The sequence below is a fragment of the Mobula hypostoma genome, chromosome 2 (assembly GCF_963921235.1).
Source record: "Mobula hypostoma chromosome 2, sMobHyp1.1, whole genome shotgun sequence".
Taxonomy (NCBI): domain Eukaryota; kingdom Metazoa; phylum Chordata; class Chondrichthyes; order Myliobatiformes; family Myliobatidae; genus Mobula; species Mobula hypostoma.
This window is the reverse complement of record NC_086098.1, coordinates 116,099,545-116,117,387: the sequence shown is the minus strand read 5'-3', so window position 1 is coordinate 116,117,387 and position 17,843 is coordinate 116,099,545. Positions and strand designations below refer to the sequence as shown.

At 44.7% G+C, this 17,843-nt stretch overlaps 1 protein-coding gene across 1 annotated transcript in view; it reads left to right on the top strand.

Moving 5' to 3' along the window:
• LOC134357419 (dynein axonemal heavy chain 6-like) overlaps positions 1–17,843 on the top strand; it is a 495,424-nt gene that overhangs the window by 420,656 nt on the left and 56,925 nt on the right. Inside the window, exons 72-73 of the mRNA XM_063068992.1 lie at positions 9,497–9,603; positions 12,616–12,772. Of these exons, the coding sequence (XP_062925062.1) occupies positions 9,497–9,603; positions 12,616–12,772 (264 nt within the window). The remainder of the gene's footprint in view (positions 1–9,496; positions 9,604–12,615; positions 12,773–17,843) is intronic.

Below are 17,843 nucleotides of genomic sequence, written 5' to 3'. Positions count from 1 at the left end.
AATCAACTTTGACTGCCCTGGAAATTCATTTGACTTATGTTGGCTTTATAATTGCATGAAAGTCAGAATGTTATTCAGTTACACAGTACTAAAACAGGACCTTCAACCCAATTCATCAATTCTGAAATGGTGCTATTTGCCTATGTCTGGCCTATATCTTTCTAAATCTTTCATATCCATGTACCTGTCCACGTGTCTTTTAAATATTGTTATGTCTGCCTCAACCACTTCCTCTGGCAACTTTTTTTTTCACATATTATCCATAGTATTGGGAGGAAAATCTTAACTCTCAGTTCTCCTTTTAAATCCTTCCTCTCTCACCTTAGACCATAATATATAGGATCAGAAGTAGGCCATTTGGCCCATCGAGTCTGCTCCGCCATTCAATCATGAGCTGATCTAATTCTTCCAGTCATCCCCACTCCCGTGCCTTCTCCTCCTATCCTTTAATGCCCTGACTAATCAAGAACCTATCTATCTCTGCCTTAATTGCACCCAATGACTTAGCCTCCACAGCCACTCGTGGCAACAAATTCCACAGATTTACCACCCTCTAACTAAAGTAATTTCTCCACATCTCTGTTCTAAATGGACGTCATTCAATCCTGAAGTCATGCCCTCTTGTCCTGGACTCCTCTACCATGGGAAATAACTTTGCCATATCTAATCTGTTTGGGCCTTTTTAACATTTCAAAGTTTTCAAAGGTACATTTAACGTCAGAGAAATGTATACAAAATACATCCTGAAATACTTTTTCTCTGCAATCATCCACGAAAAACAGAGGAGTGGCCCCAAAGAATGAATGACAGTTAAATGTTAGAACCCCAAAGTCCCCCACAGCGTCCCTCCCTCCCACGCATAAGTGGCAGCAAGCATCAATCCCCCTCCCCCCACCGGGAAAAAAGCAAACCTGCCACCAAGAACTCAAACTCAAGCAAAGCGACAAGAAAGCTACAGACTTACAGTACTCCAAAGATGACTTGTTCACCCAGTATTCGACATACCACAGGCTCTCTCTCTTTCCCTAATAAGGGAAAAAGAGGTGTCTCCATGTCACAGCGAGAAGTGAGACATAACAAACAACTTGCTGGTTTACAATGTTAAAAGTCCATTGCGACGCTTTTTCCGAGCTCTTTGCCCAAAGATCTCGGGTCTTTGGGCACACAGCTTGAGATCTTCCATCTCCCACAACACACCGATCTTCAATCCACCTGTCTCCAGAACCACGAGATCTCAGTCTTCCGAAGGCAAGCGAGCTCAGAATTGTTGGGGGGTGGGAACCGAACTGAAGAGACTGGGGAAGAGGAGGTTGGCTTACAAATAGAGAAAGCTTGTAGACAGTGCGAGAGGGAGGATAGGCAGTTCATAGAGAAGAGACGCGCTCAGACTGAAGGTTTGAGATGCGTCTATTTTATGCAAGGAGTGTTGTGAACCAAGCAGATGAGCTTAGAGCATGGATCAGTGCTTGGAGATATGATGTGGTGGCCATTACAGAGACTTGGATGGCTCAGGGACAGGAATGGTTACTTCAAGTGCCGGGTTTTAGGTGTTTCAGGAAGAACAGGGAGGGAGGCAAAAGAGGTGGAGGCGTGGCACTGTTGATCAGGGATAGTGTCACGGCTGCAGAAAAGGAGGACGCCATGGAGGGATTGTCTGTGGAATCTCTGTGGGTGGAGGTTAGGAACAGGAAGGGGTCAATAACTTTACTGGGTGTTTTTTTATAGGCTGCCCAATAGTAACAGGGATATCGAGAAGCAGATAGGGAAACAGATCCTGGACAGGTGTAATAATAACAGAGTTGTCATGATGGGAGATTTTAATTTCCCAAATATCGATTGGCATCTCCCTAGAGCAAGGGGTTTAGATGGGGTGGAGTTTGTTAGGTGTGTTCAGGAAGGTTTCTTGACACAATATGTAGATAAGACTACAAGAGGAGAGGCTGTACTTGATTTGGTATTGGGAAATGAACCTGGTCGGGTGTCAGATCTCTCAGTGGGAGAGCATTTTGGAGATAGCGATCATAATTCTATCTCCTTTACAATAGCATCGGAGAGAGATAGGAACAGACAAGTTAGAAAAGCGTTTAATTGGAGTAAGGGGAATTATGAGGCTATCAGGCAAGAAATTGGAAACAGATGTTCTCAAGGAAAAGTATGGAAGAAATATGGCAAATATTCAGGGGATATTTGTGTGGAGTTCTGCATAGGTACGTTCCAATGAGACAGGGAAAGGATGGTAGGGTACAGGAACCGTGGTGTACAAAGGCTGTAATAAATAAGAAAAGCTTACAAAAGATTCAGAGAGCTAGGTAATATTAGAGATCTAGAAGATTATAAGGCTAATAGGAAGGAGCTTAAGAAGAAAATTGGGAGAGCCAAAAGGAGCCACGAGAAGACCTTGGCGGGCAGGATTAAGGAAAACCCCAAGGCATTCTACAAATATGTGAAGAGCAAGAGGATAAGACATGAAAGAATAGGACCTATCAAGTGTGACAGTGGGAAGGTATGTATGGAACTGGAGGAAATAGCAGAGGTACTTAATGAATACTTTACTTCAGTATTCACTATGGAAAAGGATCTTGGTGATTGTAATGATGACTTGCAGCAGACAGAAAAACTTGAGCATGTAGATATTAAGAAAGAGGATGTGCTGGAGCTTTTGGAAAGCATCAAGTTGGATAAGTTGCCGGGACCAGATGAGATGTACCCCAGACTACTGTGGGAGGTGAGGGAGGAGATTGCTGAGCCTCTGGCGATGATCTTTGCATCATCATTGGAGACGGGACAGGTTCCGGAGGATTGGAGGGTTGCGGATGTTGTTCCTTTATTCAAGAAAGGGAGTAGAGATAGCCCAGGAAATTATAGACCAGTGAGTCTTACTTCACTGGTTGGTAAGTTGATGGAGAAGATCCTGAGAGGCAGGATTTATGAACATTTGGAGAGGCATAATATGATTAGGAATAGTCAGCATGGCTTTATCAAAGGCAGGTTGTGCCTTATGAGGCTTATTGAATTTTTTGAGGATGTGACTAAACACATTGATGAAGGAAGAGCAGTAGATGTAGTGTGTATGGATTTCAGCAAGACGTATGATAAGGTATCCCATGCAAGGCTTATTGAGAAAGTAAGGAGGCATGGGAACCAAGGGGACATGGCTTATGGATCCAGAACTGGCTTGCCCACAGAAGGAAAAGAATGGTTGTAGACGGGTCATATTCTACATGGAGGTCGGTGACCAGTGGTGTGCCTCAGGGATCTATTCTGGGACCCTTACTCTTCATAATTTTTATTAATGATTTGGATGAGGAAGTGGAGAGATGGGTTAGTAAGTTTGATGATGACACAAAGATTGAAGGTGTGGATAGTGTGGAGGGCTGTCAGATTCTACAGCAGGACATTGATAGGATGCAAAACTGGGCTGAGAAGTGGCAGATGGAGTTCAACCCAGATAAGTGTGAAGTAGTTCATTTTGGTAGGTCAAATATGATGGCAGAATATAGTATTAATGATAAGACTCTTGGCAGTGTGGAGGATCAGAGGGATCTTGGAGTCCAAGTCCATAGGTCGCTCAAAGCAGCTGCGCAGGTTGACTCTGTGGTTAAGAAGGCGTACGGTGTATTAGCCTTCATCAATCGTTGAATTGAATTTAGGAGCCGAGAGGTAATGTTGCAGTTATATAGGACCCTGGTCAGACCCCACTTGGAGTATTGTGCTCGGTTCTGGTCGCCTCACTACAGAAAGGATGTGGAAGCCATAGAAAGGGTGCAGAGGAGATTTATAAGGATGTTGCCTGGATTGGGGAGCATGCCTTATAAGAATAGGTTGAGTGAACTCGGTCTTTTCTCCTTGGAGTGATGGAGGATGAGAGTTGACCTGATAGAGGTGTATAAGATGATGAGAGGCATTGATCGTGTGGATTGTCAGAGGCTTTTTCCCAGGGCTGAAATGGTTGCCACAAGAGGACACAGGTTTAAGGTGCTGGGGAGTAGGTACAGAGGAGATGTCAGGGGTAAGTTTTTTACTCAGAGAGTTGTGAATGCGTGGAATGGGCTGCCGGCAACGGTGGTGGAGGCGGATACAATAGGGTCTTTTAAGAGACATTTGGATAGGTACATGGAGTTTAGAAAAATGGAGGGCTATACGTAAGCCTAGTAATTTCTAATGTAGGGACATGTTTGGCACAACTTTGTGGGCCAAAGGGCCTGTATTGTGCTGTAGGTTTTCTATGTTTCTATGTTTTTTCGGCCAAGCCCTTGGTGTGCCGAATAATGGCCAGTCATAAAATCCTGAGAGCAGGTCCCATTTCCACAAAGAACTGTAGTCAGCGTGTAACTCCAGGTCAGGGACTTCAAAAAAAACTCTGAAAAGGAAAAATAGAGATATTGAAGATGGAAATTGAGCTGTTTCCGAAGATGCAAACAAAGGAGTCACCATTAGGCGCCATTAAACCTCCTAAGTTTCAGAATGTTTCTATGAGATCCCCCCTCATTCTCCTGAACTGCCAAAGAGCTGCCAGACATTCTCAGACGTGGTCTCACGAGTGCCAAATAGAGCCTCAACATCACATCCCTGCTCTTATATTCTATACCTCTAGAAATAAATGCCAACATTGCATTTGCCTTCTTTACCACCGACTCATCCTGAAGGTTAACCTTTAGGGTATCCTGCACAAGAACTCCCAAGTCCCTTTGCATCTCTGCATTTTGAATTCTCTCCCCATCTAAATAATGGTCTGCCCATTTATTTCTCCCACCAAAGTGCATGACCATCCACTTTCCAACATTGTATTTCATTTGCCACTTCTTTGCTCATGCCCCTAAACTATCTAAGTCTCTCTGCAGGCTCTCTGTTTCATCAACACTACCTGCTCTTCCACAGATCTTTGTATCATTGGCAAATTTAGCCATAAATCCAATAGTCCAAATCATTGACATACATCATAAGAAGCAGCCGTCCCAATACCAAGCCCTGTGGAACTCCACTGGTAATCAGCAGCCAGCCAGAATAGGATCCCTTTATTCCCACTTTCTGCTTTCTGCCGATCAGCCAATGCTCCACCCTTGCTAGTAACTCCCCTGTAATTCAGGCAGCATCTCTAGGAAGAGGTACAGTCGACATTTCATCAGGACTTCGAAGGGTCTTGGCCCGAAACGTCGACTGTACCTCCTCCTAGAGATGCTGCCTGGCCTGCTGCGTTCATCAGCAACTTTGATGTGTGTCGCTTGAATTTCCAGCATCTGCAGAATTCCTCGTGTTTACCCCTGTAATTCCATGGGATCTTATCCTTCCTAATGACTTTCTTAGTTTCCTTCTGCAAGCTTTTAAAAGCTTCCCAATCCTCTATCTTCCAAATAGCTTTGGCTTCCTTATATGCCCCCTCTTTTGCTTTTACTTTGACTCTGACTTCACTTGTCAGCCATGATTGTGTCCTTCTTCCATTCGAAAATCTCTTCTTATTTGGAATATATCTGTCTTGCACTTCCCTCATTTTTCACAGAAACTCCATCCATTGCTGCTCTGCTGTCCTTCCTGCTAGTGTCCCTTTCCAGTCAACTTTGGCCAGTTCACCTCTCACGACATTGTAATTTCCTTTATTCCACTGAAATACCAACATATTGGAATTTAGTTTATCCTTCTCAAATTTCAAAATGAACTTGATCATATTGTGATCACTGTTCCCAAAAGGTTCCTTAACCTTAAGCTCTCTTATCACCTCCGGATCATTGCACAACACCCAATCCAGCACAGCCGATCCCCTAGTGGGCTCAACAACAAGCTGTTCCAAAAAGCCATCCCTTAGACATTCTATAAATTCTCTCTTGAGGTCCAGTTCTGGCCTGGTTTTCCCAATCCACTTTCATGTTAAAATCCCCAACAGTTATCATGACGTTGCCCTTCTGACACGCCTTTTCTATCTCCTGCTGTAATTTGTAATCCACATCCTGGCTGCTGTTTGGAGGCCTGTATACAACTACTCTACACCCTCCAATCCTATGTCATCCCTTTCTAATGATTTAATATTATTTCTTATACACAGGGCCACACTACCCCCTCTGCCTGCTAGCCTATCTTTCCAATGCACATTCAGCTCCCAATGGCAGCTATCCTTTAGCCAGGGTTTCAGAGATGGCCACAACATCATGCTTGCCAATCTTTAGCTGAATCTCAAGATCGTCCATTTTATTTCTTATGCTGCGTGTATTCAAATATAACATTTTCAGTCCAGTATTTATTGCTTTCTGTTTTAACTGCACTACACCTCTATTGCCCTGTAACTCATCCCACTGGCTGTGATTATGCCTCATCTCCTGCCTCTCCTTTCTATCATCTCTGTTGCATACTATCTTTGATTTATGTCTGTTTTCCCCTTCCTCAGCCCTATCAATCCAGTTCCCATTCCCCCGCCAAATTAGTTTAAACCCTTCCAAACAGCTCTATTAAACCTGCCTGCTAGGATATTGGACCCCTTTGTGTTCAGGTGTAACCCGTCCTTTTTGTACAGGTCGTACCTCCCCCAGAAAAGGCCCCAATGACCCAGGAACCCGAATCCCTGCACCCTACACCAGTCTCTCAGCCACACATTAATATGCCTGATCATGCTATCCTTGTGCTCATTTGCACATGGCACAGACAGTAATTCTGAGATTACTACCCTGGAGGTCCCGCTTTTCAGCTTCCTACCTAACTCCCTGAATTCTCTCTTCAGGACCTCCTCCCTTTTTCTACCTATGACACTGGTACCAACGTGTACCAAGACTTCTGGCTGTTCACCCTCTCCCTTCAGAATACTCTGCATCTAATCTGAGACATCCCATACCCTGGCACCTGGGAGGCAACACACCTTGTGAGTATCCCTATCAGGCTGACGGAACCTCCTGTCTGTTCCCCTCACTATGGAATCCCCTATGACTACTGCATTCCTCATCTTCTTCACTCCCTTCTACACTACAGAACCAGACTCAGTGCCAGAGACCCGATCACCATGGTCATCCTCTGTCAGGTCACCCCCCTCAACAGCATCCAAAATGAGATAATGATTACTGAGGGGGATGGCCACAGGGGTGCTCTCTACTATCTGAGCTTTTCCCATTCCTTCCAGGAAGAATGCAGGAAGATTTTTCCCGATGTTGGGGAAGTCCAGAACGAGGGGTCACAGTTTGAGGATAGAGGGGAAGCCTTTTAGGACCAAGATTAGGAAAAACTTCTTCACACAGAGAGTGGTGAATCTGTGAAATTCTCTGCCACAGGAAACAGTTGAGGCCAGTTCATTGGCTATATTTAAGAGGGAGTTAGATATGGCCCTTGTGGCTAAAGAGATCAGGGGGTATGGAGAGAAGGCAGGTATAGGGTTCTGAGTTGAATGATCAGCCATGATCATACTCAATGGTGGTGCAGGCTCGAAGGGCCGAATGGCCTACTCCTGCACCTATTTTCTATGTTTCTATGTTTCCCTGCCAGTCACCCACTTATCCAGCTCCTGCAGCCTTGGGGTGACTAACTCCTTGTAACTATCTCCCGCTCACTTTCCTTAATAGGCTGTAGGTCACCAAGCCTCAGCTCCAGATCCTAAACATGGTCTCCAGGAGCTGCATCTCGGTACACCTGGTGCAGATGTGGCCTTCTGGGAGACTGGAAGATTCCCAGGATTCCCACATCTGACACCCAGAACAAAGCACTAATCCAACAGATCTATTCCTCCAAAAAAAATGCAAGGAAAAAGAAAAGAAGTCCACTTACCTCGCCGAAGCCCGAATGAGCTAAAGACCTACCATTTTGCCTCAGACCACTCCGTCAATGACCGTTCCTTTGATGACCAGTCTGCTGGGCAGTGTCTCCCTTTTATGCCTGAACCTTCCCTGTTCTCCAACACACGATTGATGCTCTGGTTACTACTGTGTGCCCTTTAGTTTTAGACTTCCATACCCTGAGGAAAAAGACTGTAATTATCTACCCTATCTATGCTTCTCGTGATTTTATGAACCTCAATAAAGTCACAGCTCTGCCTCCTACACTCCAGGGCAGAAAAAGCAATCTATCCAGTTTAACCTTGTAACTCAAGTCTCCAGTCCCTGTAGCATCAAGGTGAGCCTTTTCTACATTATCTCTAGCTTAATCACATCCTCTCTAGAATGCTATAACCAGAAATGTGCACAACAATCCAAGTGTGGTCTACCCAGTGTCCTGTACAGTTGTAACATAATGTCCCAACTCCTGTACTCAATACCCCAGCCAATGAAGGCAAGCATGACAAATGGCATCTTTCACCAACCTGTCTATCTGTGTCACTACATTCATGAAACAATGTACCTCTACCCTTAGGCCTGTTTGTTCTACCAGGATCCTGCCATTTACTATCTTTGACCTGTTCCAGTTTAACTTCCCAAAATCCCATATGGAGTAAACAGACCCAGAGTTAGTACAGACCAATGTGAAGCAAAGCTGCATCATTACCTCGACAACTTCCCTCAATCATTGGGACAAAGAAACTCTGCATCTCCACTGAGGAACCAAGTTTAGTTGAACCCCAATTTAATGCATTAAGCTATACTTCACAGACAACATATAAATGCATGTTTGGAGGATGTTCTCCAAGTTATTGTCGATTCAATCACATAGATGCTGAGGGCTTACATTAATTATCCGTAAAACAAAGAATCTTTGCCATCTGAGCCCACCACTGTTGGATACTACCCTCCTTCAATAAACATCCATGATGGGACAGTGGAAAAAGAAGACTGCTTCCCATATCTCAGGAGCCACCTTGAAGAAGGAGGTGAATTTCTGGAGCAGTCAAACTTGAGGGAAATTCTCCACTATCCCTTTCAGTGGATGGAGATAAATGTTTTACTGAGGTGGAAAAAGGCCTTTAGTTCCTATAGCTTGCTCCATTTCTGTTTGAGCTCTTGCACAACAAAGCTCATGTCCTCAGTGCATCTAGATGGAGAGAATGTGGAGAGCTTCTCTTTAAAGCACAGGGAGGAGCAGCCTACACAGAGTGAAGGCAGACATCTTCTGTCACGTTCAGTGAGCCAGCACAGTCTTTGGTTGTCTGGTGAAAGCTAAGAACTCAAGACTGGAATAAAGCTCATGGTTTGTTAGCAGAAGTGATCTCCACCCTGAGACACGGAACTACCTGCTTCTGAAGTGATCCCTTGACATTAAGGACGATCTGTTCCCACTCTAGTTCGGAAGGCTCAGAATGCTGGGGGATTGGGGCCAAGAGAAAGAGAGTGCTGGAGATTGGTAGGAGATGGCACTGTGGATGGCAAGGCAGGGAGATGGAGGGAGGCATTGGGGACTGGGGGCAAGGAGTGGGGAAGAGAATGGGGACTAGGGAGGGGAACGGAGGAAAGGAGACCATTGGGGGTGTTGAGTGGAGGAGAGAGAGAGTGTTGGGGATTGGGGCAGGGAGTAGGGGAGAGAGAGAGTCATGGTTAGTACTCTATAAACTTCTGCAGTTAGAGAGGATTTACATATCTACCTCTTTGTTGCACAGGTTTGAGCTCACAAGGAATTAGCACTGGATTACACCGTGTGAACACCGAACCTGAGGACACAATTTTCCCTTGGGAACTTCTGAGTGCATTCCAAAGGCTTATATTGGTAGGAATGAGCGTCACATGAATAGCCAGTGTGAGGGTGCAGCTTAACCTAAACACCATCCAGACATGGCTCAATATCTAGCATAGAATCACCAAGTTACTTACATGGCACAGGTTTGGGCCTTTTGACCCAGTACATCTATGTGCACCTTTTTTCCCTACAATAATCTAATTTGCCTGTTTTGGTTATTTGTCTATACGTGCCTTGTTCATTCAAAATATCTCTTCAACACAATGATTGTATTCAACTCCACCACCTCCTCTGACAGCACATCCCTTTCAATCCCTCCATCAATACACAGGAACTGCAGCATGAACCATGTGCCGAATGCACTGAGGTTACATGTGCAGGCTACTCCAACAACACCTCTCAAGACCGTCACTTCTGTCACCCAAGGACAAAGATTTCTTGTGGTTGGGAACAGCACCACATTCAGATTTCTCTCTCAAGTCACACACCATCCTAATCCAAAAATACGTCACCTCCCTTCATTGTCATTGATTCACTAAAGCTGCCCCCGTAGCACTGAGGCTGTACTTTCCCCAGGATGGCAATAGTCCAAGAAGGTGACACATCCCCACCTTCTCAAGGATATTTGAAGATGTGCAGTAAATACTGGCCTTTTCATTATAACCTACATTCTCTTAAAGAACTAAACTAAACCAACAAAGCATAAAACATGCGCTGGCCCACAGGTACTGACAGTGTGAGGTACCACCCCCACAGGGAGTAAATCTCCAGGCCATTTCCTTTTACTCTTAAAGTGCCTATAAAAAGTATTCACCCCACCCCCCCCAGAAGTTTTCGTGGTTTATTGTTTTACAACATTGAATCACAGTGGATTTAATTTGTCTTTTTTGACACTGATCAACAGAAAAACACTCTTTTGTGTCAAATTGAAAGCAGATCTCTCCAATGTGATCTAAATTAATTACAAATATAAAACCCAAAATAATTAATTTCATTAAGTATTCAACCCCTTTAATATGACATACCAAGTCATCACTGGTGCAGCCAATTGGTTTTAGATTCACATAATTAGTTAAATGGAGATCTGTTTTTTTGGAAACCCATGTGCAGTCAAAGTGTTTCAATTGATTGTAGTAAAAATACACCTGTATCTGGAAGGTCCAACTGCTGGTGAGTCAGTATCTTGGCAAAAACTACACCATAAAATCAAAAGAACACTCCAAGCAATTTCACGAAAAGGTTATTGAAAAGCACAAGTCAGGAGATGGATACAAGAAAATTTCCAAGTCACTGAATATCCCTTGGAGTACAATTATGTCAATCATCAAGAAATGGGAAGAATATGGCACAGCTGTAAATCTGCCTAGAGCAGGCTGTCCTTAAACACTGAGTGACCGTGCAAGAAGGGAACTAGTGAGGGAGGCCACCAAGAGACCTTTGACAACTCTGGAGGAGTTACAAGCTTCAGTGGCTCAGCTGGGAGAGATTGCACATACAACAACAGTTGCCTGGGTGTTTCACCAGTCTCAGCTTTATGGGAGAGTGACAAAGAGAAAGCCCCTGTTGAAAACAACTTATATGAAATCTCAGCTAGAGCTTGCCAGAAGGCATGTGGGAGACTCTGAACTCAGCTGGAAGAAGTCCTATGGTCTGATGAAACCAAAATTGAGCTTTCTGGCTGTCAGACTAAATGCTATGTTTGGCGCAAGCCTAACACCTCATGTCATCAAAAACACTACCTCTGCCCCGAAGAAGCAGAAGAAGAAGAAGCAGGCTGAGGGTGGCAGACTTCAACAGAATCAACACACTCATTCGTAAGGCCAGTGATGTTGTGGGGATGGAACTGGACTCTCTGACGGTGGTGTCTGAAAAGAGGGTGCTGTCCAAGTTGCATGCCAACTTGGACAATGTCTCCCATCCACTACATAATGTACTGGGTGGGCACAGGAGTACATTCAGCCAGAGACTCATTCCACCGAGATGCAGCACAGAGCGTCATAGGAAGTCATTCCTGCCTGTGGCCATCAAACTTTACAACTCCTCCCTTGGAGGGTCAGACACCCTGAGCCAATAGGCTGGTACTGGACTTATTTCCTGGCATAATTTACATATTACTATTGAATTATTTATGGTTTTATTACTATTTAATTATTTATGGTGCAACTGTAATGAAAACCAATTTCCCCCGGGATCAATAAAGTATGACTATGACTATGAATGGTGGTGGCTGCATCATGTTGTGGGGATGCTTCGCTGCAGGAGGCCCTGGAAGGCTTGTGAAAGTAAAGGGTGAAATGAATGCAGCAAAATACAAAGAAATCCTGTAGGAGAACCTGATGTAGTCTGCAAGAGAACTATGACTTGGGAGAAGATTTATTTTTCAACAAGACATTGATCCCAAGCATAAAGACAAAGCTACACAGGAATGGCTTAAAAACAACAAAGTTAATGTCCTGGAGTGGCCAAGTCCGAGTCTATACCTCAAACTAACTGAGACTTTGTCGCTGGACCTGAAAAGGGTTGTTCACTCATGATCCCCATGCAATCTTACAGAGCTTGAGCAGTTCTGTAAAGAAGAAAGGGGGAAAATTGTCGTGTCCAGATATGCAAAGCTGATAGAGACCTATCCACACTGGCTCAAGACCGTAATTGCTGCCAAAGGTGCATCTACTAAATACTGACTGGAAAGGGGTGAATACTTATGCAATCAATTATTTTGTTTTTTATTTGTAATTAATTTAGATCACTTCTTTTTTCTGTTGATCAATGTCAAAAAAACCAAGTTAAATCCACTGTGTTTCAATGTTGTAAAACAAAACATGAAAACTTCCAAAGGGGGGTGAATACTTTTCATAGGCACTGTACCTGCTTGTTTCTGCCTCATTGATGCTGCTTGACCCAATGAGTACCTGCAGCATTCTGTCTTTATTGCATGGTTTACTGTAATCGCCATGTGGTTCTACCTGGCTGGATCAGTGTGTACCAGGAGAACGAGGGAGTGTCCATGTTCTTCCATTCATTACCATGTCCTTTCTGTTCTAGATAAAGATCTTGAGGCCGGAGTGTTTGACAGCTGCTGTGAGTACGTTTGTTGAGGAGAAGCTGGGTCCTGATTTCCTCCCAAGCCCTGCTGTCTACTTCAGGGATGTTTTTGATGAAACCGATGCCTCTACCCCCCTCATCTTTCTTTTGTCACCAGGTAAGGGAGCCTGAGGTCCAGTTTGCTGTCTGTAGCTGTGATTCATTGAAGAAAACAGGCTTAACGTAAGAGAGGGATTAATGGAAGAGGAAATTGGGAACTCTCTATTCTTCCTGCACCCTGTGTCCCTCTCTATCAATGCTGCTTCTCTGTCAGAGTAACACTATCCCTGTATTGCCCCTACTAACACATAGATATAATTCAGAACTGTCTTTCCAAGAATATGAACCCCACAGTGAGGAAACATCCACAGCACCTGCCCTCCCACAGTTAGACACTCCCTCAACAGCACTCTTCCTCCAGTGAGAAACTCTTCGTACCACCTCTCTGAAGGTGTGATAGCCCCTCTGTCAGGAAGTATAGAACAGGTGTGACCCAGAAGCAGATTAGCAGAGACAAATTAGCAGTGAACGATACTTTTAATAGTTGACTGCAAAATAACAAGCCACAAGAGGCCACAAAGCAATAGAGAACAGAAACTAAACACAGCAGCCAACAAAGTAAACTGTAGGCAGGGAGAGTGAAAGCTAGGAGCAACTGGTTGGTCTGATGAGTGAACAAGCACTGTGGATGAGAAGTGGGGTTAAATAGGCTGCAGGTGATGAGTCTGGAATGAACGTCAGGTGACTCCTGTTAGCTGGGTGTCTTGTACAATTCAGCTAGGTCTTCTAACGTACAGAAACAAATTCAGAATGGAACAAATTCTAGGTGCATTTTATTCACTTGCAATGGAAGCTGCTCCACACATTATCGTCTGGAAAATGATTACATTTTATAGCTCAGACAGACCACTTTTATACCATAAGACCATACGATATAGGAACAGAATTCTGGCCATTTAGTCCATTGAGTCTGCTCCACCATTTCATCATGACTGATACAATTTTCCTCTCAGCCCCAATATCCTGCCTTCTCCCTGCATCTCTTCGTGCCCTGACCAATCAAGAATCTATCAACCTCTGCCTTAAATATACTTAAAGACTTGGCTTCCACAGCTGGCTGTGGCAAAGAATTCCACAGATTCATCATTCTCTGGCTAAAGAAATTCCTTCTCATCTCCGTTCTAAAAGGACCATCCTCTTTTCTGAGGCTGTGCCCTCTGGTCTTAGACTCTCCCACCAATGGAAACATTCTCTCCACATCTACTCTATCGAAGCCTTTCACCAATCAATAGATTTCAATGAGATCACCCCTCATTTTTCTGAATTCCAGTGAATACAGGCCCAGAGCCATCAGACACTCCTCATATGACAAGCCATTAAATCTTGGAATCATTTTCACGAACCTCCTTTGAACCCGCTCCAGTTTCAGCACACGAGATGAGGCGCCCAAGACTGCACACAATACTCCAAGTGAGTCCTCACCGGTGCTTTATAAAGTCTCAACATTACATCCTTGTTTTTATATCTAGTCCTCTGGAAATGAATGCTAACATCACATTTGCCTTCCTCACCACAGACTCAACCAGCAAATTAACCTTTAGGGAATCTTGCATAAGGACTTCCAAGTACCTTTGCACCTCAGTTTTTTGTATTTTCTCTCCACTTAGAAAATAGTCAACCCTTTCATTCCTTCTACCAAACTGCATGACCATACACTTCCCAACACTATATTCCATCTGCCATTTGTTTGACCATTCTCCTAATCTGTCTAAGTCCTTCCACTTCCTCATACCACCTGCCCCTCCACCTATCGTCATTTCATCTGAAAACTTCACCACAAATCCATCAATTCTATCATTCAAATCATTGACATATAACATAAAAATAATTGGTCCCAACGCAGACCCCTGTGAAACACTAGTCACTGGTAGCCAACCAGAAAGGCTCCCTTTATTCCCACTCTATGCCTGCTGATAATCAGCCACTGCTTTATCCATACTAAAAGCTTGTGTGGCACCTTGTCAAAGGCCTTCTGAAAATCCAAGTACACAACGTCAACCGATTCTTCTTTGTCTATCCTGCTTGTTATTTCTTCAAAGAATTTTAACAGATTTGTCAGGCAAGATTTTCCCTTGAGCTAACCATGCTGACTATGACCTATGTGCCTATGTGCCATGTGCCTTCAAGTACTCTGAGATCTCATCCTTAATAATTGACTCCAACATCTTCCCAACCACTGAAGTCAGATCAACTGCCCTATAGTTTCCTTTCTTCTGCCTCTTTCCTTTATTGAAGAGTGGAGTGACAACAGTACATTTTACAGAGAACAGTAATTAGGTTGTTTCATTCCATAACATTCCTTGGTTATCTGCAAACGTCTCTGGTTCCTGCCATTTGTTCTTCAATCAATCATCTTGTGTTTAGAGGCTATGTCCTGTTTACCTGTTATTAAAACAGGCCCCCAACCATAAAAAGCACACACCTTGATAAAACACACACACAGACTTGTAAGCCTCCCATGCAAATCAGCAAAGGAACCTGGGATCTCACAGGTTCCATTTTGTCACATTATATTGTACAAAAGTTACAAACTCATAAAGACTTCAGGATTACAGATATATTTCCACACTGGGAAGTGCCTGCATGTGCAGGTCTGACAGGATGCCCCCCCCCCCCCCACATCTGGCCCCATCAGAATGTGGTGAAATCCATGGCAATGTGGGACCATAGGCACTGATGGATTGATAATGGCTACAGGAGCCCAGAGGCCTGCTGGTTGGAGGAGTTGGACTGGGCACACTGAAGGCAGGCAGCCACAAACTGACATAAGTCGGTGATCATTGTGGGCCACCAGACCCACATCACAGAAAACCCTAGTCCATTGTGCATCTGGATGGCCAGAAATGGGTGAGTACTGGGCCCACATGGGGCATCAGAGTTCACGGCCATTGGCACATACATGCCATTGACAGAAGTGTCAGGCTCATGCTGTAGGGTCTGGCGGATCAGGTGCTCAAGGTCCCAGACCATGGGGGTGAAGACCTAAGAGGATAGAATGAGGGACTGAGGGTTGGTCTCTGTTTCAGCTGGGTCAAACTGTCGTGACAAGGTGTTCATCTTTGTTTTCTTGGAACAGGTAGGGAGGAGATAATAAACTTGAATTGTTCAAAGGAGAGGGCCCAGCAAGCCTGATGTGGGTTGACTCTGTTGTATGGCTATGAGGTTGTAGTGGTAAATCCAGATTAGGAATATCTCAGTGTTTCCCATCAGCCAAAGTCTCCATTCCTCCAAGGCCCATTTGATAGTGAGTAGCTCCCTATCTCGTACTCCATAATGGTGCTATGTAGAGCGGAACTTACATAGGAAGAAGGCACAAGGGTGTATCTCCCCGTCCAGTCCTCACTGAAAGGGGACGGCCCCGGCACCCACGTTAGATATATCTACCTCTATTACAAAAGGTCCAGAGGGCTTCAAATGGTAGAGAATGGGAGTGGTGGTGAAGCATTTCTTGAGTTCCTTGAAAGTGTGGTCCACAGCAGCAGACCATGTTATCCGTGAGGAGACTTGGTAAGGGAGGGGAGAGGACTGGTGATATGGCTGTAGTTTCTGATGAAACAGCAGTATAAATTGGGGAAGCCCAAGAAGCACAGTAACTATTTGAGATTGTGCAGTTGAGGCCACTCAATGACAGCGCGCATTTTCCCTGGGTCCATGGTTATGCCTTGGATTAAAGGACATAACCCAGGAAGGAAATGACTGGGGTGTGGAACTGGCAATTTTTTAACTTGTAGTACAGTGGTTTTCGAGGAGATACTGATGGACTGAACAGACGTGACAGACATGGTCTTGGGGGTGAGGATGTCAGCAAGGTGGACAAACTCATACCTGTGTACCATATCTTGAAGAATCTCATTAATGAAGGTTTGGAAAATGGCTGGACTGCTGGAAAGTCTGAAAGGCATCAGGAAATATTTGTAGAGGCCAGTGGGTGTTATGAACTTTGTCTTCCACTCATCACCTTGGCAGATGCAGATCAGGTTGTACGCACTCCGTAGATCCAGTTTGGTAAAGATATGAGCTCTGCAGTGTGTTTCAAATGCACTATCCATCAAGGGGAGAGGGTAGCAATTCTTAATAGTAGTCGATGCAGGGACTAAGATCCCCATCTTCCTTTTCAACAAAGAAGAATCCTGCACCAGCTGAGGACTGGGATGGGTGAATGAATCTGTGCTGTCGCATTCATGATTTGGGTCTCAGGAGAAGAGCGGGAGAACAGACAGCCTTGGGGAGTAATAGTGCCTGGAAGGAGGGCGATCATGCAGTCATTTGGTCTGTGAAGCAGCAGGGTGCTGATTTCTCTTCTACTGAAGGTGATGGATAAGTCACGATATTCCTGTGGGAGTTTGGTGAGGTAAAGGGTTTCCTCAGTCTCCATGAACTTACAGGGTAAAGTCAACTGAGGTTGCAGGCAGATACTCTGACAAGTGGGTCCTCAACTCAGCAATGCACTGGATGACCAGGCAAAGTGAGGGTCATGAGTAGAGAGCCAGGATGAGCAGAGTCTATCAGGAGGAACTGGATGGACACGCATTGCTCTCCGAAGCTCACGTGCACAGGCCATATTCTCATTCTGACTAGCTCAGACCCCAAGGGAAGTCTGTCAGTGGCCGTGACATTGAAGGGGTGAGAGATGGGTTCAGGAGAGTCCAATCTGTATACCCAGTCTGATCCAGAAAGTTGTCTGCAGCGTCAGAATCCACAAAAGCCTCCTGTTCTGTAGAAAGACAGAGAGTGAGACGGCTTATGGTGCTGGAACATGGGGCCAGGAAGAGCTTGCCAGATAGGAGTCCCCTCGTTTTTGCCTGCAGGCGCCATTTTCCCAGACACCATGGGAATTTAATGTGTTCTGCAGTAGGTGCACAATTTTTTCTCCACTGATACTAGTGCACTTGGGAGGATAAGGGAACTCTCCATAATAGCTTGGGTTCTGGAGGCATTGGTGATGAGGGTTCTGCAACATGAAATGTTTCTGGGAATGGAACTGGGGTTGGGCTGATGATCTGGAGCAGGGGTTCCCAACCTAGGATCCACAGACCCCTTGGTACTGGTATTGGTCCATGGCAAAAAACAAAAGATTGGGAACCCCTGATCTAGAGGGTCATTCCTCAAGATGCTTGTCAATATGAAGA